General features: G+C 63.7%; 2 protein-coding genes across 7 annotated transcripts in view; both read right to left on the minus strand.

The window, feature by feature from the left end:
* Positions 1-1968: 1968 nt before the first annotated feature.
* On the minus strand, positions 1969-13482 carry FRMD8 (FERM domain containing 8). Of its 6 annotated transcripts, none has more exons than XR_014227229.1 (11): positions 13342-13482; positions 12747-12905; positions 10894-10995; positions 10743-10801; positions 10438-10604; positions 9841-10029; positions 9229-9352; positions 8938-9120; positions 7969-8206; positions 5798-7523; positions 1969-3798 (listed from the first exon to the last, which is right to left on the minus strand). XR_014227229.1 is itself a non-coding variant. In XM_082300391.1 (10 exons), exons 1-10 carry the CDS (start codon positions 13391-13393, stop codon positions 7408-7410), a joined length of 1389 nt encoding a protein of 462 aa, XP_082156517.1. In that variant the 5' UTR covers positions 13394-13482; the 3' UTR covers positions 1969-7407. The 6 variants fall into 6 exon arrangements, 2 of the variants coding, with proteins under 2 accessions (XP_082156517.1, XP_082156518.1); XR_014227230.1 differs by having other exon boundaries at positions 5070-7523; XR_014227231.1 differs by having other exon boundaries at positions 5002-7523.
* A 689-nt stretch (positions 13483-14171) lies between these two features.
* The window catches only part of LOC309584289 (neurexin-1-like), a gene marked incomplete at both ends in the record, with an annotated part of 40384 nt that continues 31269 nt past the window's right edge, over positions 14172-23286 (minus strand). The window contains 7 exon segments of the mRNA XM_082300245.1: positions 14172-14500; positions 17485-17511; positions 17514-17595; positions 17980-18299; positions 19791-19880; positions 22315-22486; positions 23043-23224. Coding sequence (XP_082156371.1) covers positions 14172-14500; positions 17485-17511; positions 17514-17595; positions 17980-18299; positions 19791-19880; positions 22315-22486; positions 23043-23224 — 1202 coding nt within the window.

Here is a 23286-nt window from a genome sequence, read left to right on the forward strand (position 1 = left end):
ACTGTCACTGTGGGGAGGGGAGAGAGACAACACCAACCCCCCATTCCCCAAACCTGCTCCTCCATCCCTTCGCTTTGGGGGAAAATCCGGGGAAAACGGTTCAAAAGCACCTCCCCCTCCCCAGGGACCACGCAAAGGCGCTGACTAAGCACTTTTTTTGGGTGGAAAAAGCCCTTTTTTTGGTTCAAATTCCCAGCTTGGGGGCGGGCCCTGCCAGCAGCGCATTCTGAAGCAATTTTAGCAACTTTGGGGTCTTTTTGAGGGGGGGGAAAGCAGCCAAACCCAAAGTTCCCCCTCCCCTTCCATCCCTGGAACGGCCCATTTTGGGGTGAAAGCGGCACAAATACCAATTTCTGGCTCCCTACTGTTCCTGCAGACCCTGTTTTGGGGGTTTTTTGCCCCAATCTGGCTCTCGGAGTCTCCTCTGGCGGGGGCAGGGCCGGCGGGGGCTGCAAAAAACACCCACGAGACCCCCCCCCCAAACACACCCTGTCAGCACCATTTTTGGGGGGAAAAGCGGCCGAATCGGTCAAACCGCCCGATGGTCGCGGTTTTCCGCCGGTTTTTGGGGGGGATTTGGGGTCGGGAGGTGCCCACATGCCACGTCCGGGGGGGTCCCCGCGCTCCCCCCACCTCCCGACGCCCCAAATCGGCCGGAATCGCCCCAAATCCGCTGCCCCTCCCCTCCCCCCCCGCGTGGGTCCCGGGGGGCTCAGGGTGGGGGGAGGGGCGCACCCGGTACCTGCCGCCGCCGATTTGGGGGGGTTTTGCCTCAATTTCGAGGCTCCCCCCCCTTGCTCGCTCCTACACTTACTCGTTTTGGGGACAAAAGTCTAAATTTAACCATTCCTGCTGCTGGTTTTGGAGAAAAAACCTGAAAACATGATTATTGTCCCCTCCCCCCACGCCTGCTCCAGCCCCTCCCCCCGCGGGGTTTTTGGGGGGGTTTTACGTTCTTTTTTCCTAAGGAAAGCTCCCGGAGCCACATTCCTGCTCTTCCAGCTTCACTTTGGGGCAAAAAAGCTTCTTTTGGATGTTGCTGACTCCTCCCACTTGCGGCTGCGGAAAGGGCGGAAAACACCCCAAAACCGCCCCCTCCCTCCAAAAACCAACCTCCCCCAAAAATGAAATTAAATCGACTCTTACTTCTCTGCATTCCCCAAATCTGGGGGTTTTCTCCTCAAATCCCTGCCGGAATCTCCTGAGCGCGTTTTGAGTGCAGACTGGCCTTTTTTGGTTAAATCCTCTTTTTTTTTTTCCCTTTCCTCGGCTTTTTTCTCGCCGTTTTTTTGCCTTTTTTCCCTGCGTTTTGCTGCTTCCCTGAGGGGGAAAAACACTCGAGACACCCCCTCCCCCTTTCCCCACCCCCCCCAAAAAAACCAAAACATTTTTTTGATAATTTCTGTCCCTTTTTTTATCACCGGCCCCTCCCGCGCGACGCCTTTGGGATAAAAACAGAAGATTTTGGACACTTACTGAGCGGCGCCGGCGGGAGCGGCGGAGCCGGAGGGCGCTGGAGGAATTTGGGGGGTTTTCCCCATTTCTGGGGAGTTTAATAGAAAAAAGGGGAAGGGGGAGGGGCGACGGCGGCGGCGCCTGAAACGACAAAACCCCAAAACCTCCCAAATCCCCCCAAAATTCCCAAACCCCCGTGGGGGTGGGGCCTCACCCGGCCGCTGCCTCCGGCTCCGTTTGGGGCATTTTCCTCAAATTCCTGAATTTTCCCGGCTCCGAGGCCCAAATCGGGATTTTTCTTCCTTTTTCTCCCTTTTTCCTTCTTTTTCGCTTCTAGTTTTTCCTCTAATTCCTCTTTGATTTTCTCTCATTTTTCCTCTCTTCTATTCTCTTCTATTTTTTCTCTCTTCTCCTTTTTTTCCCTGTTTTCTTTCACTTCCATCTTCTCAAATTTCCAGCACTTCAGTTTTTCTTTTTTCTAGCATTTTCTATTTTCTTTTTTTTCTAGTTTCATTTTTCCCAATTGTATTTTTTCCAATTGTATTTTTTCCAATTGTATTTTTTCTATTTATTTCCAGTCTATTTTCATTTTCTCTATTATTTTCTCTATATTCTTCTATTTTCTATTAGTTCTATTTTCTTTTTTCTAATTTCTTCTATTTTCTCCAATTTTCTATTCTTTTTTTACTTTCTTCTATTTTCCAATTTTCTTCTCTCTTTTCTATTTTCTTTTTTCCACTTTTTCTATGTTTTTTCAATTCTTTTTTTTTTCCAATTTCTATTTTTCCAATTTTTTTTTTCTATTTTCTTTTTTCTATTTTTTTTCTATTTTCTTTTCTGTTTTTCTTCTATTTTCTATCTGGTTTTGTTCTATTTTCTGTCTTTTTTTTTTTCCTTTTCTTTCCTCTTCTCTCTGCTCCTCCCCTGCCCAACAGCCGCCATTTTACCAAAAAGTCCTTTTTTCCCCCCAGATGGGGCCACTGCGAAGAAAAACTTCCCTTTCCCTGCCGACTCCATCTTCACTCTTCAGTTTTCCTGCTCTTCCCTCAAAATTGGCTCCTCTCAATCCATCCTGAGACTGAAAATGCCGCATTTCACCCCAAACCGGCCGCCCCCGCCTGCGCTGCCCGGCCTGGCCCCGCCTGGGGACAAAACCACATTTTGCTTTAGGAGCATTAAAAAAAAAAAAAATCTAAAAAATTTTCAAATTTAGGAGCTTTTTTAGCAGAAAACAGCGTATCAAGCGCTTTTTCTTTCTTTAAATTAAAGCAGCTTAAAAAGCTCTTTTTTAGTTAAAACCGCCCCAGCTCGCTCCGGCTTTCCGAAAATATCAAATGACGATACTTTAAGAATTAAAGAGCTGCGAGAGCTGCGTTTTCTCCCAGAAATCGGCTTTGAAAGCAGCGATTTCTTAAAAAACAGCCCGAAGAGCTTTGCTTTAAATTAAGACCAGCTTTAAGAGCTTTTTAAAGGTTTTTTCATTAATTTTTTTCAATTAAAAGTGCCCCAGCTCGCTCCGGCTTTTCCCATTACTGGAATCGCCGCGGTTTAAGGATTTTAATGAAAGAAAACAGCTTCAAGAGCTCAGTTTTCCTTAAAGGAAACAGCTTTTGCCTCTTTTCTTGAAATAAAGATTTAAAGATTTAAGAGCCGCTTTTATGAAATAAAGCAGTCTTAGGAGCTCTTTCTAGAAAATATCGCAGCTTTAAGAGCTTTTTGTAGGCAATGAATCTATTTCTCGAGCTCTCGGCTGAAAATAAAGCCATTTTAGGAGCTTTTCGTATAAAATCGAGCAGCTCTAAGAGCTTTCGGCTCAGAATCGAGCGGTTTTGGGCCGAATTTGGGCCGTTTCGGGGCTGCTGCTCGGCCGGGCGCTGCCGGTGCGGGGCCCTCCCTTATAAGCGGCCCAGCCCCGCCCCTGCGGGGGCGACAAAATAGTCCCCAAAATCGCCAAAAAAGGGCAGCAGCCCCCAAAATCGGCCCCCAAAATCCACCGCCCCCATGTGAAAAACCCTCCTTTCCTATTATACCCCATTTTTTACCCTCTTCCTTGATTTTTTTCCCTCACAAACCGCCCCCCCGCCCCCCTCCCCCATGCCGGAGGCCTCTGGCCGCCCCGCATGGACCAGCACGTAAATGGTTAAATTTAACAGCGATTTTTTCGTCCGGTTTTGCCAATTCTGCCCTAGAATCCCTCGCTTCGACCTTCCCGGGTGGTTTTAGAGCTTTTTTTGTTGCTGTTGGGTGTTTTTTTTATTCATTTTCCCCTCGTTTTCCTTTTTGCTGCGTCACGGGGCTGGGCTGCTGCCAAAAGTCGCCGTTTCTGCTCCAGTGGGTCACGAGCTTAGGGGGAGGAAATAAAGTTCTTAAAGGGTTCAAAGACCCCAAACTCTCCCATTTTCACCGATTTTTGTTCCCCAGAAAACCCCCCAAACGACCCTTTGAAAGCCTTTTTTTCACCCTTACCCAGCACAGCCCAAACCAGCATTTTTATTTCTTTTTTTACCACAGAAATGCACAGAAACCTCAGCGCTTCACCCCACTTCAGGCCATGTCGAGTCATGGAAGTCCCTGTTTGCAATCACAGGAATAAAAACCACTATTTGGAGGCATTTTTAAGGCATTTTGGGGTTGTTTTGGGGTTTTTTTTTTCCTCCATTTTGAGGCGTTTCCGGGCAGGAAATGACACCCCAAAAGTGCTGGCAGGGAGGGGACACCTCCCCCCTTCCCCAAACCTTTAATTATCATTCATTAAAGCTGCACTAAGGCTAATTAAAGCTGCTGACGAAGCCAACGAGGCATTTGAGGGGTGGGGGAGGAGCTGTTCCGACATTTTTGGGGTGTTTCCTGCAGGAGAAACTATTTCCTTATTGTTATTAATTATTATTATTATTACTTTTTATGTTATTCCACTATTGACACCCCCCAAATGTGGGAGTTTTCCCCCCCATTTCAGGTGCTGAAGAAGATCTCCCCCAAAATACCCCGAATTTAGGCAAGATCTACCTCAATTATATTTTTTACAGCAATAATTCACCCATTTACAGCTGGTTTAAGCCCTAATTTAAAATTTAAAATCATTTTAGCAACAATGGCATGGCCAAAGTTCACGTTTTCTGCATGAAAATACCCCAAAAGGCTCCTTTTTCACACGAGCTGCTCCTGGAGGGGCCCTTTTACGGGATTTTCCATGGAAAAGGTGAATCAGGTTTTCACCAAAATGGAGAAGATTTTCCCAGGTAAAAAAAAAAAAAAAAAAAAAAAAAGAAGAAGAACAAAAAAAAAATAGAACAAAAAAACAGTTTTAATTTTTTTCTAAACGGGGATAGCACTAAAACTTTTTAAGAGCCTCAACAGCACTTCAAGGTCAGTTTAAGCCATTTTGGGGGCACAGGAAACCGATTTTGCCCTCAAAAAAGCACCACAAAAAGCACCACCTCAGCTGCTGCTTTTTTAACCCAAACGGTCTCTTTTTAACCCAAAATGGGAGGGTGCCCCTCCACTCCCGCCGCCCCCTTTCTCAGTGGGTTTTAGAGGCAAACCCACCATTCCCTTGAGGCTTTCCAGCTTCTTCAAACCCGACCCTTTTCAGCGACTTTGCACACAAAAATTACCTCAGGGAAAAAAAATTCCTCACGAAAAAAATTCCTCACAAAAAGGGGCGAGGGCAAGGGGAGCCGGGACTTTATCACATCCCCTCCCCCACGGGGCTCCTCAAACTGCCGCTAAATGGGCGCAGACCCCTCCCCCCCCCTCGCTCCCCCTCCCCCGCAGCTCCGGCCTTCAAATCTGCCCCTCCCCCACGCAAAAGAGCCGCGGTTTGGGGGCGGGAGCGGCCGCGGAGGGATCCGGCGGAGGGATCCGGCGGAGGGACCTGCGGTGATGCGATCCTGGCCGCGGAGTGATCTGCCGGAGCGACTATTTGTGATACGGTCCTGGCCGCGGAGAGATCCAGCGGAGGGATCCAGCGGAGGGATCCAGCGGAGGGCCCCGCGGTGATGCGGCCCGGCCGCGGAGGGACTCGCTGAGCTGCTGGGCAGCCGCGGAGGGATCCGGAGGGGAAGGGGCGGTGAAGCGCTCCCCGTCACGTGGCCGGCGGAGGGATCCGCGCGCGGAGAGGCCCCGCAGTGACGCGGCCCGGTAGGGCCTGCACGGAACCCGCGCTCCTCAGTACGGACCCCCCCCCCCCCGCCCCCTTCGCTTTGCCGCAGTCGCCGCGGGGGCGGCGCGGTCGCTGCGTCCCTCCCGCAGTGGTGGCGGGGGAGGCGCCGAGTCACCTCGGGCAGGTCCGGAGAAACGGAAGAGTTAAAAAAAACCCCCACCCTTTTCTCCTTGATTTTACCTCAGGAATGCCCGAGTTGCCTCAGGAAAATCTCATTTGCCTCAGAAATGGCCGATTTCCCTGAGGAAATGTTCGATTTCCCTCAGGAACGTTCGATTTTACCTCATCAATGTCTTACTTCCCTCCGAAATGTCCCGTTTGTCTCAAAAATGTTTGATTTCCCTCAACAAGTGTCCGATTTGCCTCGAAAATGTCCTACCTCATCAATGTCTTACTTCCCTCAGAAATGTCCCGTTTGTCTCAAAAAATGCTTCGCTTCCCCTCAGAAATGCCCGGTTTTACCTCAGAAATGTCGCATTTCCCTTAGAAATGTCCGGTTTTACCTCAGAAATGTCTCATTTCCCTCACAAAAATCTCCTTTTATTCAGCCATAAACCGCTCCCCCCCCCCCAAAATGGCGCCTCCCCACAGGAACGGCCCCGGGGCGGGGGGGGGGGGACCCGCGTCCTTCACGATTTTCTTCAGGAAACATTTATTCCAAAACATTTCTTTAGCCCACCAAATATTTCTATTTTCCTTTCTTTCTTTCTTTCTTTTTTTTTTTTTTTTTTTTTTTTTTGCCTGTATATGTTGGATTTCAGAGCAATTTCTCCGCGTTCTTTAAGCCCCGGTAACACTGACCCCTCCCACAGCACAAAACTCTCACGGGTTCTCCCTTAAAAAAAACCCTTCCAATTTTCTAAAAAGCACCTTAAGAAAATGAAGTTATTTGGGACGGAGGCGGTTTTGCCGCAGAGTGGAGGCGTGTGGGGTTTATGGGTAGAAAATGTGGAATTTTGGTTATAAGCAGCCCTGCTGGGAAGGGGGAAATGGGGTTAAATAGTGAAATAGGGGAATTTTGGGTGGTTTTGTGAAGGTCCCCAAAACGGACAATGAGCGATGCCCCAAAATCAGCAGGATTTGCCCCAAACATGGTGGAATTTGCCCTAAAAGCCTCGTTAGTGCTAATGAGGGGGGCTCCCCACAATAGAGGACCCCCTGACACGTGTGACATGTGTGACATGTGTGACACACGCGTGTCCCTGTGTCCCCAGCCCGAAATGGCCGCTGCTCACGTGGGGCCGCCATTTGGCTGCGTTGGCCACAAACCCCCCAGAATTGGCCCCAAACTGCTGTGGCTTGTCCTAAACCCCCTGGAATGGGCCCCAAAGCTCCGTGGAGTGTCCCAACTCCCCTGAAAGTGGCCTCAGACCCCCAGGAACTGTCTGGAAAATGCCCTGCATTAGCCAAAATCGGCCCCAAATATCCCAAACTGATTCAAAATTGCCACAAATTAGCCCCAAACACCCCAAATGAATTGCAAATCACCCTGAATCAGCTTTGATCTGTCCCAAATCACCCTGAATCATCCCCAAACTGGTTCTGAACTGCTCTGGATTAGCCCCAAATCTAGCCCGATTTGCCCCAAACTGCCCCAAATTAGCCCAGACCTTCCCCAAAAGGCCCCAAATTCCACCAAACCCTGGATGGTGGAGGGGGGGGGGGGGGGGTGTGAGGGGAGGGGGAGCAGTGCGGTTTATTGGGGTGGTGAGTACAAAGAGGGGGGAGGTGTGGGGGGCTCCCAGTGCTCCCAGTCTGAACTGGGAGGGGTTTGGGGGGGCCCAGGGGGGTCAGCCCTGCTCGGACCCAGCCCCTGCTGTCCCCCCCGCCACGGGGCGATAGGAGCCCCCCCGCGTGAAGAAGGACGCCGAGCGCCGGGGGGGCTTCACCCGCCGCAGCTCCTGCCCTGGGGGGGATAATTGGGGTGGCATTTAGGGCAGGAACCGCCTCGGGCTCCCCTGTGTCCCCACCATGTTCCCCCAGACCCCCCTGTACTCCCCCCGAGGCCCCTGTCCGTGCGACCCCCACCTTGTCCCCTGGAAGCTTCTCTGCTGCCCCCTCAGCCCCCGTGCCCCCCGTCCCCCTGCATGCCGGGGTCACCCCGCGTGTGTCCCCTGTCCTGCCATCCCCGCTCTGTCCCTGCAGGGTCCCCGTGTGTGTCCCCCTGTCCCCCGTACGCTGGGGTCACCCCGCGTGTGTCCCGTCCCGCCGTCCCCGCTCTGTCCCTGCAGAGTCCCCGCGTGTGTCCCCCTGTCCCCCCGCATGCCGGGGTCACCCCGTGTGTCCCCCTGTCCCCCCGCATGCCGGGGTCACCCCGTGTGTCCCCTGTCCCCCCATGTCGCCTGTCGCACCGTCCCGCACGTAGTCGATGGTCGCGAGGCGCTGCAGGCGGGGCCGCGTCACGCTCTGCTGCCGCCGCAAGGGGGCGCCGCGCGCGCCGGGGGGCGCGGCCTCGGAGGCGGCGGTGGGCGTGGTTTGCTCCTCGGTGGGCGTGGCTTGTTCCGCTGGGGGCGTGGGTTGCTCCTCGGGGGGCGGGGCCGCCCCGCCCAGCTCGATGCAGCACTCGATGAGGGCGCTCATCAGCTCCGCCTGCGGGACCCCCCAGACCGACCCCCTTGGGATCCCCAAACCCACCCGTGGGACCCCCAAACCCACCCCCTTGGGATCCCCAAACCCGCCCCTGGGACCCCCCAGATCGACCCCCTTGGGATCCCCAAACCCGCCCCTGGGACCCCCCAGACCGACCCCCTTGGGATCCCCAAACCCGCCCCTGGGACCCCCCAGACCGACCCCCTTGGGATCCCCAAACCCACCCCAGGGACCCCCAAACCAACCCCCCAGGGACCCCCAGACCGACCCCCCAGGCATCTCCAAACCGACCCTCCAGGGACCCCCAAACCGACCCCCTTGGGACCCCTAAAGCCACCCCAGGGATACCCAAACCGACCCCCCAGGACCCCCAAACCCACCCCACAGACCCCCAAACCGACCCCCTTGGGACCCCCAAAGCCACCCCAGGGATACCCAAACCAACCACCCCGGGACACCCCCCAGGGACCCCCAAGCCCACCCCCTTAGGATCCCCAAAACAACCCCAGGGACCCCCAAGCTCCCCTGTCCCCCAGGCACCTCCAAATGGACACCAAACTGTCCCCCAACACCCCTCAAACCGACCCTCCCAGGATCCCCAAACCAGCCCCAAACATACCCAAACTGACCCCCCAAGGACCCCACCCAGCTGCCCCCTAAAGTGCTCCCAAACCATCGCCCTGGTGCCCCCCAGCTCCCCTCCCCAGGCCCCCGCCCGCCGTGGGTCGCACCTGTGGGGAGAACACGCGCAGCAGTCGGTTCACGGGGGCTCCCTCGTGGTCCCCATCAAATTCGAGCCAGAGCTGGGGGGGCTCCGTGGGGTCCCCGTCCTGCCCTGCGGGGTCCCCGTCCTGCCCCACGGCCCCCACCAGCTCCCAGCAGAGCTCGGGGTACGTCAGGGACAGCAGCACGTGCTGGGGGGCACGGGGGAGGGGGTGTCAGCCCCATGGTGCCCCCCTGACCCCCACTGCACCCCCCAGCCCCTCATGGACCCGAGGCAGCCCCCCCAGCCCCCCCAATACCTTCTGGCGGGGGTCGATGATGGTGACCCCCTCGAGCCCCACGGCGACGCTGACGGGGCGCAGCCCCCCCCGGGCCAGCAGCCCCCCCGAGGGCCGCTCGATGGCTCCAGGGAAGAAGGCGCACCTGGAGGGGGGGGGGGGGCAGGACACACGTGGGTCACCCCCAAACTCCGGGGTGCCCCCCAAATTCCTCGGTCTCCACGTGCAACGTGGTGTGACTTGGGGGGGACAAGATGCTGGGGGCCTCAGGGCATGGCTACCAAGAAACTTGGGGGTCTGGGGGGGAGTCCTGGGGGGCCCCAGATACTGGGGGTTCCCGGGGAGAGGGTCCCTGGGGGTCTGCGGGGCTCATTAGGTGTCTCTGGGGGCCTTAGGGGGGGATGCACGAGGGGTTCTTTTGGGGTTTCCTGGTGACCTGAGGTGCTCCTCGTTAACCTGGGCGTTTCCCTGGGGGTCTGGGTGGTGCCTGGGCGTGTCCTTTAGGTCTGGGGCGGGTCTTTGTGAGGTTCGCTGAGGGTCTGGGGGTGTCCCACTGAGGTGTCCCACTGAGTTGTCCCGTGGGGGTGTCCCATGGGGGTCTCTGATCGGGGTCCCCCCCCCCGCCCCCCTCACCCGTAGCCGGGCAGGGCGTGGCAGCGGCGCAGGAAGTCGCGGTACAATCCGGCAGGGGGCGCCTCGGGGCCCGGCGCACGCGCGAACGCCTCGAGCAGCCGCTGGGCGGGGCCGGGCTCGCGCGAGCGCCGGAACAGCGCCCCCCAGCGGGCCGGAGGACCAGGCGGCAGCAGCTCCCCCAGCAGCGGCCTGGGGAGGGGGGGGGACACGGGGGGAGGGGGGGGTCAGGAGGGGTCACACAGCGGCCGGGGGGGGGCACGGGGGGAGCGTGGGGGTCGGGGGGTACCGTGTGGTCAGGGGGTGGGGGTCCCATGGGGTGGGGTGGTCCCAGAGGGGTTCGGTGGGTGGGCCCCAGGTGAGTCCCATGGGTGGGGGGTCCCACAGGTGAGGGTCCCATGGGGGTGTCCCACGTATGGGTCCCAGTTGGAGGGGGTCCCATGGGTAGTAGTGTGGGAGGGTCTTGGGGCGGGGGGCCCCAGGTGTGCCCGCAGGGGGCGGGGGTCCCAAGGGATGCCACTGGGGGGGTCTCAGGGGGAGTCCCAGGGGTTCCCACGGGTGGGGGTCCCGCATGTGGGGCGGGGTCCGGCCGGTGCTGACCGCAGGCTGAGCTCCGTGTGCCGGCCGGGCTCGAAGGGTCCCAGGCGCAGGCGGCAGCTGAGCCCCCCCAGCTCGGCCGCCTCGGGGGGGTCCACGGGGTAGCGGCCCCCCTGCAGCTGCTCCCGCGCCTCTTCATAGAGCAACCGCAGCAGCTCCTCCTCCTGCAGCTGTGACCCACAGAGACCCCCGGTCACCCACAGTGACCCCTGCACCACCTCAAACCCCACCCTACACCCCCCAGGGTCCCCCACGTACCCCTCCCATAGATCCCCCCCACACTGCGGACCCCCGTGTCCCCCCGTCACCTCCAGCTCCCGGCTCTTGGGGAAGAACACGTTCCTGCGCAGCTGCAGACACGGCTCATCTGGGGGGGGCAGGGGGTCAGCGGGGCCGGGGGACCCACGAGGGGACCCTCCCACCCCATGGGACGCCCTCGTCGGGCCCCCCACCCCTCACCTTGGGCGATGGCCGCGGGCGAGCCGAGGCTGAAGCGCAGCAGCAGCTCCGGCCAGTGCCGGACCAGGCGCAGGGGTCGGTGCCGCGGCTTCAGCTGCACCTCTGGGGGGAGGACACGGGGTTGGCACCCACTCGGGGACCCGCAGAGACCCCCACGGGGACCCCCACGGGCACAGGGACCCAGCGACCCATGGGGACCCCTACAGGCACCCAGCACAGGGGCTCACGGACCCCCCACCCCATCCTCCGGGGGGGTCCTCCCCTCTCCCTGTCCCCTATGGGACCTTTCAATGTCCCCGCCTCACCGAGCAGCCCCGATCACCACCGAGCTGTGACCCCATGTCCCCCCATAGCGCCATGTCCCCATTTCCCCCCCATGTCCCCATGTCTTCCCATGCCCCCCATTTCCCCCCATGCCCATGTTCCCCAGGTCCCCAGGTCCATGTCCCCCCATGGCCGTGTCCCCCCATCCCCCCCTCACCGAGCAGCTCCGACCCCGTGAGCTGTGACCCCCTCACTGTCCATGTTCCCCCCTGTCCCCATGTCCCCCTGATGTCCCCATGTCCTCCCTGTCCCCTGTCCCCCCTCACTGAGCAGCTCCGACCTGCGAGCTGTGACCCCCTCACTGTCCATGTTCCCCCCGTCTCCCCCATGTCCCCCTCATGTCCCCCCATGTCCCCCTGATGTCCCCCCATCCCCCCTCACCGAGCAGCTCCGACCCCGTGAGCTGTGACCCCCTCACTGACCATGTTCCCCCCATCCCCCAGATGTCCCCCAGATGTCCCCGTGTCCCCCTGATGTCCCCATGTCCCCCCTCACCGAGCAGCTCCGACCCCAGCCACAGCGCGTGCTGTGACCCCCTCACTGTCCATGTTCCCCCCGTCGCCCCATGTCCCCCTGATGTCCCCATGTCCCCGTGTCCCCCTGATGTCCCCATGTCCCCCCACGTACCCCCGTCCCCCCGTCCCCATGTCCCCCTGTCCCCCCCTGTCCCCATGTCCCCCTGATGTCCCCATGTCCCCCCACGTACCCCCGTCCCCCCGTCCCCATGTCCCCCTGTCCCCCCCTGTCCCCATGTCCCCCTGATGTCTCCATGTCCCCCCTCACCGAGCAGCTCCGACCCCAGCCACAGCGCGAGCTGTGACCCCCTCACTGTCCATGTTCCCCCCGTCTCCCCCATGTCCCCCTCATGTCCCCCCATGTCCCCCTGATGTCCCCGTGTCCCCCCTCACCGAGCAGCTCCGACCCCAGCCACAGCGCGAGCTGTGACCCCCTCACTGTCCATGTTCCCCCCGTCGCCCCGTGTCCCCCTGATGTCCCCGTGCCCCCCTAATGTCCCCCTGTCCCCCCCTGTCCCCTGATGTCCCCGTGTCCCCCCTCACCGAGCAGCTCCGACCCCAGCCACAGCGCGTGCTGTGACCCCCTCACTGTCCATGTTCCCCCCTGTCCCCCCCTGTCCCCCTAATGTCCCCCTGCCCCCCTGATGTCCCCGTGTCCCCCTGATGTCCCCCTGTCCCCCCCTGTCCCCTGATGGCCCCGTGTCCCCCCTCACCGAGCAGCTCCGACCCCAGCCACAGCGCGTGCTGTGACCCCCTCACTGTCCATGTTCCCCCCGTCGCCCCGTGTCCCCCTGATGTCCCCGTGCCCCCCTAATGTCCCCCTGTCCCCCCCTGTCCCCTGATGTCCCCGTGTCCCCCCTCACCGAGCAGCTCCGACCCCCAGCCACAGCGCGTGCTGTGACCCCCTCACTGTCCATGTTCCCCCCGTCGCCCCGTGTCCCCCTGATGTCCCCGTGCCCCCCTAATGTCCCCCTGTCCCCCCCTGTCCCCTGATGGCCCCGTGTCCCCCCTCACCGAGCAGCTCCGACCCCAGCCACAGCGCGAGGGCGTCGCCGGCGGCGGGCGGGAGGCGCAGCGCCCCCTGCAGGCGGCGCAGCAGCTCCGCGGCCGTGGGGCCCGGGGGCGGCTCCAGCGGCAGCGGCAGCGCCGACCCGTCCGGCAGGTACAGCAGGGCTGGGGGGCAACGAGGGGGCTGTGCGACCCCCCCGGGACCCCCGCACGAACCCCCGGGACCCCCACACCGCCCCACACCCACCCCCGGAGTGACACACCCACGGAGACCACCCCAACACACACCGCGCGGTTCTGTCCGGCAGGTACAGCACGGCTGGGGGCGGGGGCAGTGAGACCCCAAACCCACTCGGGACCCTCACTCCCACCCACAGACTGACACACCCCCGGGACCCCCCCAGGGACAGACCCAAAGGACTCATGGGGGTCCCACAGCCACACGCTCCCCCAGACCACCCCCCAAAGCATCCCACACCCTCCCCCGGGGGTCTCACGGCCCCCAAAGCGCCCCACGCCCCCCACCCACGGTGGGGGGGGGGGTCCCCCAGCCACACCCGGAATCACGGCCCCGCCCTCTCCCGTGGCCCCGCCCCCTCACCGGTAGTGCCCGGCGGGGCGGACGCGCCCTCCCCCTCCCCCTCCCCGTCCATGAGCGGGGTCACGGAGGGGTCACGGAGGGGTCACCGCGGGGTCACGGCTCCGCGCGCTCCTCGCGCCGGTCCCGCGCGCGGGGCGGAAGCGCCACGGGTGGGCGGAGGGGGCGGGGCCTCCACAGTGACGTCATAGCAAGGGCGGGACCTGAGGGGAGGTGGCGGCGCCCCCTGGCGGAGGGGAGGGCTGGGATCACCCCCGGGGGGAGGTTGGGGGGTCCCGAGGGATTCGGGGGGGCGCCGGGGGGGTCCCGGGGGCGGCGCAGGAAGAGGCGGAGCCGCTGTACGAAGTATAGAACCGTGTATTCCTCTGTGCGCGGCGGGGGGGCGGCCCGGGGGGGGCTCGGAGGGATTCGGGGGGGCATTTGGGGGGTCCCGGCAGGACCCCGGGGGGTCCCGACGCCAATCGGGGCTCTCGAAATTAAAAAATAAACCCAAAGAAATACCCGGGGAGGGGGGCGAGGGGGGGCGGTAAAAAACCGATCCGAGGTTGGGAGGGGGGCGGTTGGGGGGGTGGGGTCCCGCGCCCCTCTCGGGAGGGGGGGGGGGGGTCCCGCACCCCACGCGGGGGGGTCCCGCGCGCCCCCCGCGCCCCCTCCCCGCGCGCCGCCCCCCGTTCCCGCGGCGGGGTCGGGGGGGACACACACACACAGAGAGACCACAGAGGCGCCCTCGCTGCGGGGTCGGGGGGGGGGGCGGGCAGGTGACATCCCCCCGAGGGCTGGCGGCCGGGGGAGAGGGGGGGGGGGGTCGGGGGACACGCGTGGAGACCCCCCCCTCACACGTAGTACTCCTTGTCCTTGTTGCGCCGCGCTTTGCCCGGCGCCTTGGGGGGCGCGGGGGCCGCCTTCTCCTTGGGGGTCCCGGCGGGCGGGGTCGGGGACGCGGCGCCGGGGGCCCCTCCCGGGCCCCCCCCGGGCGCGGCGGGGGCGGCCCCGATGTAGTGGCGGCTCTGGTCCACCTGGTAGGAGCCCTCGTCGCGGTTGCGGTACTTGTACATGGCGTAGAGCAGGATGAGGATGCAGAGCGCGGCGGCCGCCACGATGCCGACCACCATGCCGGTGGTGCCGCCCGCCTCCCGCACCACCTCCACCGCTCCGGGCGCGGCTGTGGGGGGCACGGGGGGGCGCCGGGTCACGGGAGGCGCCGAGCCCCCCCCGCGCCGCCCCCCGCCCGCGCCCTCCCGCGGGTGCCGCTCGCCCGCCGGCACCAGCCCGGGCGGAGCCGCGCCCGCCACCGTGGGCTCGGTCCCGGCGCCGCGGGGCGCGGCCGTGGCCGCCGGGGGGGCGGCGGCCTCGGGGCTCCCCCCGCCCCCCAGCCCCGCGAAGTCCTCGTCGTCGGCCGGCGGCTGCTCGGGGCCGGGGGCGCGGCCGGGGTCGGGGTCGGGGTCCGCCGCCTCCCCCGAGGCGAAGCCCGAGGGCTCGTCGCAGTCGGGGCCGCAGCCCGGGGGGGCGCGGGGGGCGGCGGGGGGCGCGGGGGGGCCCGGGGACGCCGGCAGCACCAGCTCCCCGCCTGCGGAGACAGAAAGGGGACGGGGGGACCCCCGTCAGCCCCCGCCGCCGCGCCCCGCTGCGCCCCCCGACCCCCCCCCGCCGCCTCCGGCCGCCTCCGCGCCAGCTCCGCTCTAGGTTACTTTTTTTTTTTTTTTTTCTGCATTTTTAGCTAATTCCGCTACTTTTTTTTTTTTTTTTTCTCGGTTTTTTTGTTTTTAAGAGCAAACCGCGGCGCTGCCGTCAACTTACATCGCGGGATGGGGCCGGGTGATTTTAGCGTGGAGGAAAAAGAAATTGCAGGAAGGAAGGGAAAGCACACAAAAAACGAGAGAAAGAGAAAAAAGAGAAAAAAAGAACAAAAAGAAAAGAAGAGAAGAGACACTCGGTGAGAAGGTGCCGCGGCCACCCCTGCGGCGCCAGCGCCCGGCCCCGGCCGGCCCCGGCCACCGCCGGCCACCACTGGCCACCGGCCACCACCGGCCATCAGCCACCGGCCACTGGCTATCAGCCTTGGATCCATCCGTCCATCCATCCATCCATCCATCCATCCATCCATGAATCATTTGTCCATCCCTAAATCCATCCCTGGATCCTTGAATCCATCCTTGAATCCGTCCATCCATCTGTCCTTGCTTCCATCCATCCATCCCTGCACCTGTCCATCTGTCTCTCCACCTTTGAGTCCATCCATCCGTCCATCCATCCATGAACCATCTGTCCATCCCTAAATCCATCTGTGGATCCCTGAATCCATCCCTGAAATCATCCATCTGTCCGTCCGTCCGTCCATCCATCCACCCCCCTGCCCAGCTCTACACCTGGCCATCCATGTGGCCATCTGGCCATCCCTGTGGCCATCCTGCCAGCCTTAAATCCATCCATCCATCCATCCATCCGTCCGTCCGTTCATCCTCAATCCATCCATCCCTAAATCCACCCCTGTGGCCACCTGTCCGTCCACCTGGCCACGCGTCCATCCACCCTCAGGCCCAGCATCTGTCCTTGAATCTGCCTGTCCATCCATCCCTGTGTCCATCCATCCTTGTGTCCATTCACCCTCAGATCCAGCCATCCATCCTTGAACCTGTCCACCCATCCCTGTGTCCATCTGTCCATCCACCTGTCCAGCTCTCCACGGATCCACCCGTTCACCGTGCGTCCGTCTGTCCATCCACCCATCCATCCCGAAATCCATCCGTGTGCCCATCCATCCTCAAACCCATCCATTCCCAAATCCATCTGTATTCCTGAATCCAGCCATGCCACAGGTATCCAGCCATCTGTCCGTGTGTCCGTCCATCCCTAAATCCATCCGTGCGTCCATCCGTCCATCCCTGGATGCAGCCAGCCTCGAACTCATCCTCCCATCCTCGCATCCGTCCCCATCCCCATCCATCCATCCAGCGTCCATTGTCCAGCCATTGTCCGTCCACTGTCCGTCCGTCTGTCTGTCCCCCGCTCCTCCCCCCTTTCCCCTGACTGCTGCCACCCCTCCCCCACAAGTGGGGCCTGGGAGGACCAGGGTGTCCAGGGGACACCTGTGGGTGCTGGGGGGGACACCCAGGTGTCCGGGGCGGGGGGACGCAGATGTCCAGGGGGACACCTGTGGGTGCCGGCGTGGGACACACCCGGGTGTCCAGGTGACACCTGTGGGTGTCCGGGGGGGTGTCCAGTGTCCAGGTGACACCTGGGGTGTCCAAGGGGGGGTGTCCGGGCTCGGGGAGCCCCGTGTGACACTGCGGGTGGGGGGGGGGGGAGGGGAGGGTCCTCGCTGAGGTCCCGGCGGCAGCAAACGCGTGACAGTGTCACACGGGGTGACCCCAGACCGGGGGGTCCTCCCTGTCCGAGTGTCCGAGCGTCCAAATGTCCGAGTGTCCGTCCGTCCGTCCGTCCGGGGTAGCAGGGGTGGGGGCGGGGCTTGCACGGCCCCCGGGCTCAGGTGTGTGCTCGGAATGGGCGGGGACACGTGTGCAGGTGGGGGCGGGGCCACAGGTGGGGGGGGCGAGTGCGCGGGGGGGGCAGCTGCGTGTGCGGGGGGGCTGCGTTTGTGGGACAGGTGCGAGTGTGTGTGAGGTCAGGTGTGTGTGCACACCTGTCCAGGTGTGCGTGTGCAGAGTTCGGGGGGCTGTGTGTGTGCACACCTGTGCAGGTGTGTGTGTGTGTCTGTGCACCTGTCCAGCTGTGTGAGCAGCTCCTGTCCAGCACAGGTGTGAGTGTGAGCAGTTCAGGTGTGTGCACATCTGTGCCTGTGTGTGAGCAGCTCCTGTCCAGGTGTGTGTGTGCAGAGTTCAGGTGTGTGCACACCTGTCCAGGTGTGTGTGTGTGTGTGTGTGTGTGTGCACACCTGTCCAGGTGTGTGAGCAGCTCCCATACCCGCCCGTGCCCCGTGAGCAGCCTGGCGCGTTCCCTGCTCACACGCGTGTGCAACACCCACACCCCCCCCACCTGTGCCTGTGCGACGCCCCCACACCTGTGCGTGCGAGGTGTCGCAGCCCCGCCCCCCCGCCTGTGTGGGGGTCTCACCCCCGCCGAGGGGGGGTAGGGAAGAGCCCCGGGCTCTGCGGCCGTGTCACGCGCGTGTGCGAGGCCGTGTCACACGCGTGTGCCCGGGGCCCCGGAGCAGCACCCACCTGTGCCCGGCTCACACTCCTCCAGGTCCTCGTCATCGCTCGGACACTCGGCCGAGGCCACCAGCAGATCGTCCGTGTTCTGGGGGGACACCGGCGGTCAGCGTGGGCCTGGGGACCCCCAAACCCCCCTCACTTCCTCCCCCCCAGAGACCCCCCCTGTGCCATGGGGGAGGGGGGGCCGGGTGTCACCTGAGCGCACCCAGGTGTTCAGGGTGGCCCCCCCAACCCCTCTCTGGGGTCCTCCCACAGAGCCCCCAACCCCCCCAAAACTCCTGGCAGACCCTCCCCCCTTTTACTCCCCCCAAACCTCCCTCTCCCCCCACACCCTGCCTTTGGCAGGACCCTCTCTCAATATCCCCCCCGATTCCCCTCTCCCCATTTACCAGTCCCTGATACCCCCCCTCCCCTAAACCCCCCCAGACCCCCCTTTCCCAACCCCCCCCCCCACCCCCTCCCGCTTCACCTGGGCGACGGTGTCGCGCAGGGTGGGCGAGCGCCCGCGGCGGGTGGTGGTCGTGGCCATGGTGGTGGTGGTCTCCATGATGGTGGTGGCCATGTCGGGGGGCGCGGGGGTGGCGCCGGGGGGCGCGGGGGGTGGCGGGGGGTCCCCCACGAGCCGCAGGTCCCCCTCGAGCCGCACGCGGGGGTGTCCCTCGGCCGCCAGCGCCAGCAGCTTCAGCCCGTTGTAGTAGAGCCCCGAGAGCTGCCCCTGGAAGGGGCGGCCGCGGTCCCGGCCCCCCACCCGCACGCGCGCCTGGCTGTTGAAGATGGTCAGCTGCCGGCCTGGGGGGGAGAGGAGGGGCTCGCACAGCTGGCACAGCTGGCACCGGCTCACCTGTGTCACCTGTGTCACCTGGCAGCCCCAGCACGCTCACACACCCCGCCTCCCCCACCATGGATGGAGAGGGGCAGCTCCCGGCCTGGGGAGGGGGGAGAAGGGGGGCTCACCTGGCACAGCTGGCACAGCTGGGTCACCCTGACACTGTCACCCCACCCACACACACCCCCTTGGATGGAGAGGGGCAGCTGCACACCTGGCACACCTGGCACACCTGGCACACCCCCACACTGCCCTACCTGTCTCACCCCCCCACCCCGCCACCGTCCCCCGCCCTCACCCCCACACCGGGGGCACACCTGGGTGTGCCTCGCACGAGGAGCAGCCGTGCCCCCCCCCCATCCACACCCCCTCCATCCCCACCCCCCTCCCCCCCCCGGGCAGTTAAAGGGACCCCAACGCCCCCCCCGGCCCCCGGCTCCGCTCGGGCTCAATTCGGCCAATTTCGGGTCAGTTGGGGCGGGTGGGGGGGGGGGAGGGGCAGGGGCCCTGCCTGGGCGGGGCCGGGGCGTTCGAGGCTGGGGCGGCTCCTGTGCACACCTGGGCAGCGTGAGACGCACCTGTGCGCCTTCCTCACACGCACCTGGCCCTGCTGCACACCTGGCGCACACCTGGCACACGCCCTGGTGCACACCTAGCTCACACACCTGGCCCTGGCGCACACCTGGCACACGCCCCAGCCTTGGCGCGCACCTGTCCTGCGCACACCTGGTGCCATGGCACAGACCCGGTGCACACCTGGGGCACGCCTCAGCCATAGCGCACGCCTGGCACACACCTGGCACGCGCCCCAGCCTTGGCGAGCACCTGTCCTGCGCACACCTGGCGCAGCCCCGGCCCCGGGCAGTCCCTGGGCAGGTGCGGGTTAGGGGGTTTAGCGGGTTTATGCGGCTTTAGGGGGGCTCTGGGCTCAGCGCGGTTTAGGGGGGCCGTTAGGTGCGTTAGCGTCCCTTTAACCAGGTAATGAGGGGGCGGGGCAGGGGCTGGCCCCTCCCCCAACACCTGGGGTCCCTCCCCGGACACCTGGGGGTCCCTGGACAACGGGGTCCTCTGGGACGTGGCTCCTGGACACCTGTGGGGCCCAGGTACTGCAGCCTCCAAACATCGGGGTCCCAAATGCCGGGATCCCAAACACCTGGGACCCCAAACAGGTGGGTCCGGGACACCTGTGCCCCCCAGGGGAGGGGCGTGGCCCACAGACAGCCGGCCCCCACATTCCGGGGTGCCCAGGTGTGGCGGTGCCCAGGTGTCGGAGCCTCCAGGTGTTGGGGGTCCCAGACACTCCCCAAATCGGTGGGTTCCAGACACCTGGCACCCCAAATCTCTGGGTCCCGGCCACAGCGGGGTGCCCAGGTGTGTGGGGGGTGCCCAGGTGTGTGGGGGATGCCCAGGTGTGTGGGGGATGCCCAGGTGTGGGGGGCGCTCGCTGCCGTTACCTTTGTCGAGCAGCCACTCATCGACCACCCGCCCCAGGCGGAAGGGGATGCGCTGCCGCGCCAGCGCCAGCCGCTCGCTGTCCCCGCTGCCTTCGGAGGGAGGAGAAGAGCGTTACGGGGACACGGGGCAGGGCACGGGGACACCGGCAGGGAGCCGGCGGTGGCAGCGCGGCGCGGGGCGTGGGGCGGTGGCAGCGGCGGCGTCACGGCGGTGGCACCGCGGCATCGCCGGCGGCGTCAGCGTGGTGGGACTGCGGCCTCGTCGCTGGTGGCACTCTCGGTGTCACCGCTGTGGGATCGTGGCCTTGCCATCGGTGTCACCGTCAGCGTCGCCAGGGTGGGACTGTGGCCTCATCGTTGGTGGCACCGCTGGTGTCAGCGTGGTGGGACTGCGGTCTCGGTGGCATCATTGGTGTCACCGTGTCACTGCGGCCTTGCCATCGGTGTCACCATCAGCACCACCGTGGCGGGGCCGTGGTTTCACTGTTAGTGGCACATCGGTGTCACCGTCGGTGTCACCGTGGTGGGACCGTGGTCCTGCCACTGCTGTCACCATTGGCATCACCAGGGGCACCCCTGATGGCAGCCCCACGTGGCCACATTGTCACCACGATGTGACCGCGACCTCATCGCTGGTGTCACCACCAGTGTCACCATGGGATCACGGTGTCCCCGTTAACGTCACCACGGTGGGACTGGGGCCTCATTGCCAGTGAACCCATGGGCATCACCATCGGCACCGCCTTGGCGTGGCCACAGTGCCACCGGCAGCAGCACCTCGGTGAGGCCGCGGCCTCGTCGTTGGTGTCACCGTCAGTGTCACCACGCTGGGACCACAGGTGTCACCACTGGCGTGGCCACCGGTGACCGTGGTGTGACCATCGGTGTCCCCACGGCCGTGACACCCCTGCTGATGTCCCCAGCCCCGGCCGTGGTGCCACCGGAGGGTGGGGTGGCCCCAGTGTCACGGGGGGGGGGAGGGGGGGTTGGCCCTCGGGGGGGTTTATGTGGCCTTTAGGGGGGCATTAGCGGGGTAGGGGCGGGGGGTGGCCATGGGGCCCCTCGTTAGCGCTGCCTCGTTAGTGCCCTCGTTAGGGGGGGGCTCTGGGGGGGCCCTATGGGTGCTGGGGGAGCGGAAGGTGCTCTTGGGGGGGCTACAGGTGCCATAGGGGTGTCCTGGGGTGTCCCTGTGGTGTCTGAAAGTGCCAGAGGGCCGCGTTGGGGGGCACTGGGTGCTGTGGGGTGTCCGTCGGTGCTCCGGGGGTGCCCTGGGGTCCCTACAGATGCCATAGGGGTGTCCCAGGGTGTCCCTGAGCACCCTAAGGTGCCTCGGGGTGTCCTTGTGGTGTCTGAAGGTGTCATTTGGGGTGTCACGGGGTGTCCCCAAGGAGCTGGGGTGTCCCTTGGGTGTCTGGAGGAGCCCTGGGGGTACCTGGGGAACACCTGGGGGGGGGGGGAGGGGTACCTGGGGGGGGTCTGGAGGAGCCCTGAGGGTACCTGGAGGTGCCCAGGGTGATACCTGGGGGGATCTGGAGGAGCCCTGAGGGTACCTGGAGGTGCCCAGGGTGATACCTGGGGGGATCTGGAGGAGCCCTGGGGGTACCTGGAGGTGCCCAGGCTGATAGCTGGGGGATCTGGAGGAGCCCTGGGGGTACCTGGAGGTGCCCAGGGTGATACCTGGGGGATCTGGAGGAGCCCTGAGGGTACCTGGAGGTGCCCAAGGTGATACCTGGGGGATCTGGAGGAGCCCTGGGGGTACCTGGAGGTGCCCAGGGTGATACCTGGGGGATCTGGAGGAGCCCTGGGGGTACCTGGAGGTGCCCAAGGTGATACCTGGGGGATCTGGAGGAGCCCTGGGGGTACCTGGAGGTGCCCAGGGTGATACCTGGGGGATCTGGAGGAGCCCTGGGGGTACCTGGAGGTGCCCAGGGTGATACCTGGGGGATCTGGAGGAGCCCTGGGGAACACCTGGAGGTGCCCAGGGTGATACCTGGGGGGGGTCTGGAGGAGCCCTGAGGGTACCTGGAGGTGCCCAGGCTGATAGCTGGGGGATCTGGAGGAGCCCTGAGGGTACCTGGAGGTGCCCAGGGTGATACCTGGGGGGATCTGGAGGAGCCCTGAGGGTACCTGGAGGTGCCCAGGGTGATACCTGGGGGATCTGGAGGAGCCCTGAGGGTACCTGGAGGTGCCCAGGGTGATACCTGGGGGATCTGGAGGAGCCCTGGGGAACACCTGGAGGTGCCCAGGGTGATACCTGGGGGATCTGGAGGAGCCCTGAGGGTACTTGGAGGTGCCCAGGGTGATACCTGGGGGATCTGGAGGAGCCCTGCGGGTACCTGGAGGTGCCCAGGGTGATACCTGGGGGATCTGGAGGAGCCCTGAGGGTACCTGGGGAACACCTGGCAGGGTCTGGAGGAGCCCTGTTGGTACCTGTGGGGTTCTCTAGGAGCCCTGGGGGTACCTGGGGAACACCTGGCAGTGTCTCAGGGGGGCCCTGGGGTGCCCGGGGTGCGGCGGGGGGTACCTGGCGGGTAGCGCTCGTGCAGGGGGCCGCCGTCCACCTGGAGCGTGGCGTTGCCGCCGCTGCGCGTGAAGCGGACGACGTGGAAGCGCCCATCGCTGACGGCCGCCCCCCGCTCCTCCAGCGCGATGTCCTCGGTGCCCACGTTGAACAGGACCCCCACGGCCCCCTGGACCTGTGTGGGGAGAGGGGGTAGGGGGGGGAGGGCACTGGTGGATGCCCATCCCACGGACCCCCACGCCCCCCGCCAGGGAATGACCCCCAGACCGCTCCCTGCACCCCAGTTTTGGCCCCTTTTACGACGGGGGAAGTCACCAAATCCGGCTTTTAACAGGAGCCTCCAGAGCCCCCCGTGTGCCCCCAAACCCTCCTGCCCCCCCCTGTGCCCCCCAAACCCCCCAATCCCTCATTTTGGCCCCTCTTTACGATCTGGAGCTGCTGGAAGTCACCAAGCCCAGCCTTTACCAGGAACCCCTGGGGATCTCCTGAAGACCCCCTACACCTCAGAGCCCCGCTCCCCGCCCCCCCCCCGGACCCCAATTTCAACCCCCCCCCCCCACAACGTAGAGCTGCAGGAACCCAGCCACGCCCCCCACCCTCAGCAGCACCCCCAGACCCTTTGTACCCCCTGTACCCCCAGACCCACCAACACCGCCGTACCCCCAGCTCCTCCCAGCCCCCACAGCACCCCCGTAGCCCAATTTTTGGCCTCCCCCAGCCCCATCCCTTACGATGTGGAGCTGCAGGAAGTCTCCGAGCCCGGCCGCGCTCTCCACGCGCAGCAGAACCGCGTCGCGCTGCCGGGTGCTGAAGCCCAGGGCCAGCCGGTCCGCGCGGGTGCTGGGCCGGTCATTGGGGGGCCACGTGTAGGTGATCAGGGCCCCCCCCTTGCCGAAAATGTACGTGGTGCCCGCTGAAGGGGAGGGGGGGGGAGAGAAATGCGGGGGTCAGGGGGGCAACTGGAAAGATCTGGGG

The sequence above is a fragment of the Coloeus monedula genome (assembly GCF_965178545.1).
Source record: "Coloeus monedula genome assembly, chromosome: 39".
Taxonomy (NCBI): Eukaryota; Metazoa; Chordata; class Aves; order Passeriformes; family Corvidae; genus Coloeus; species Coloeus monedula.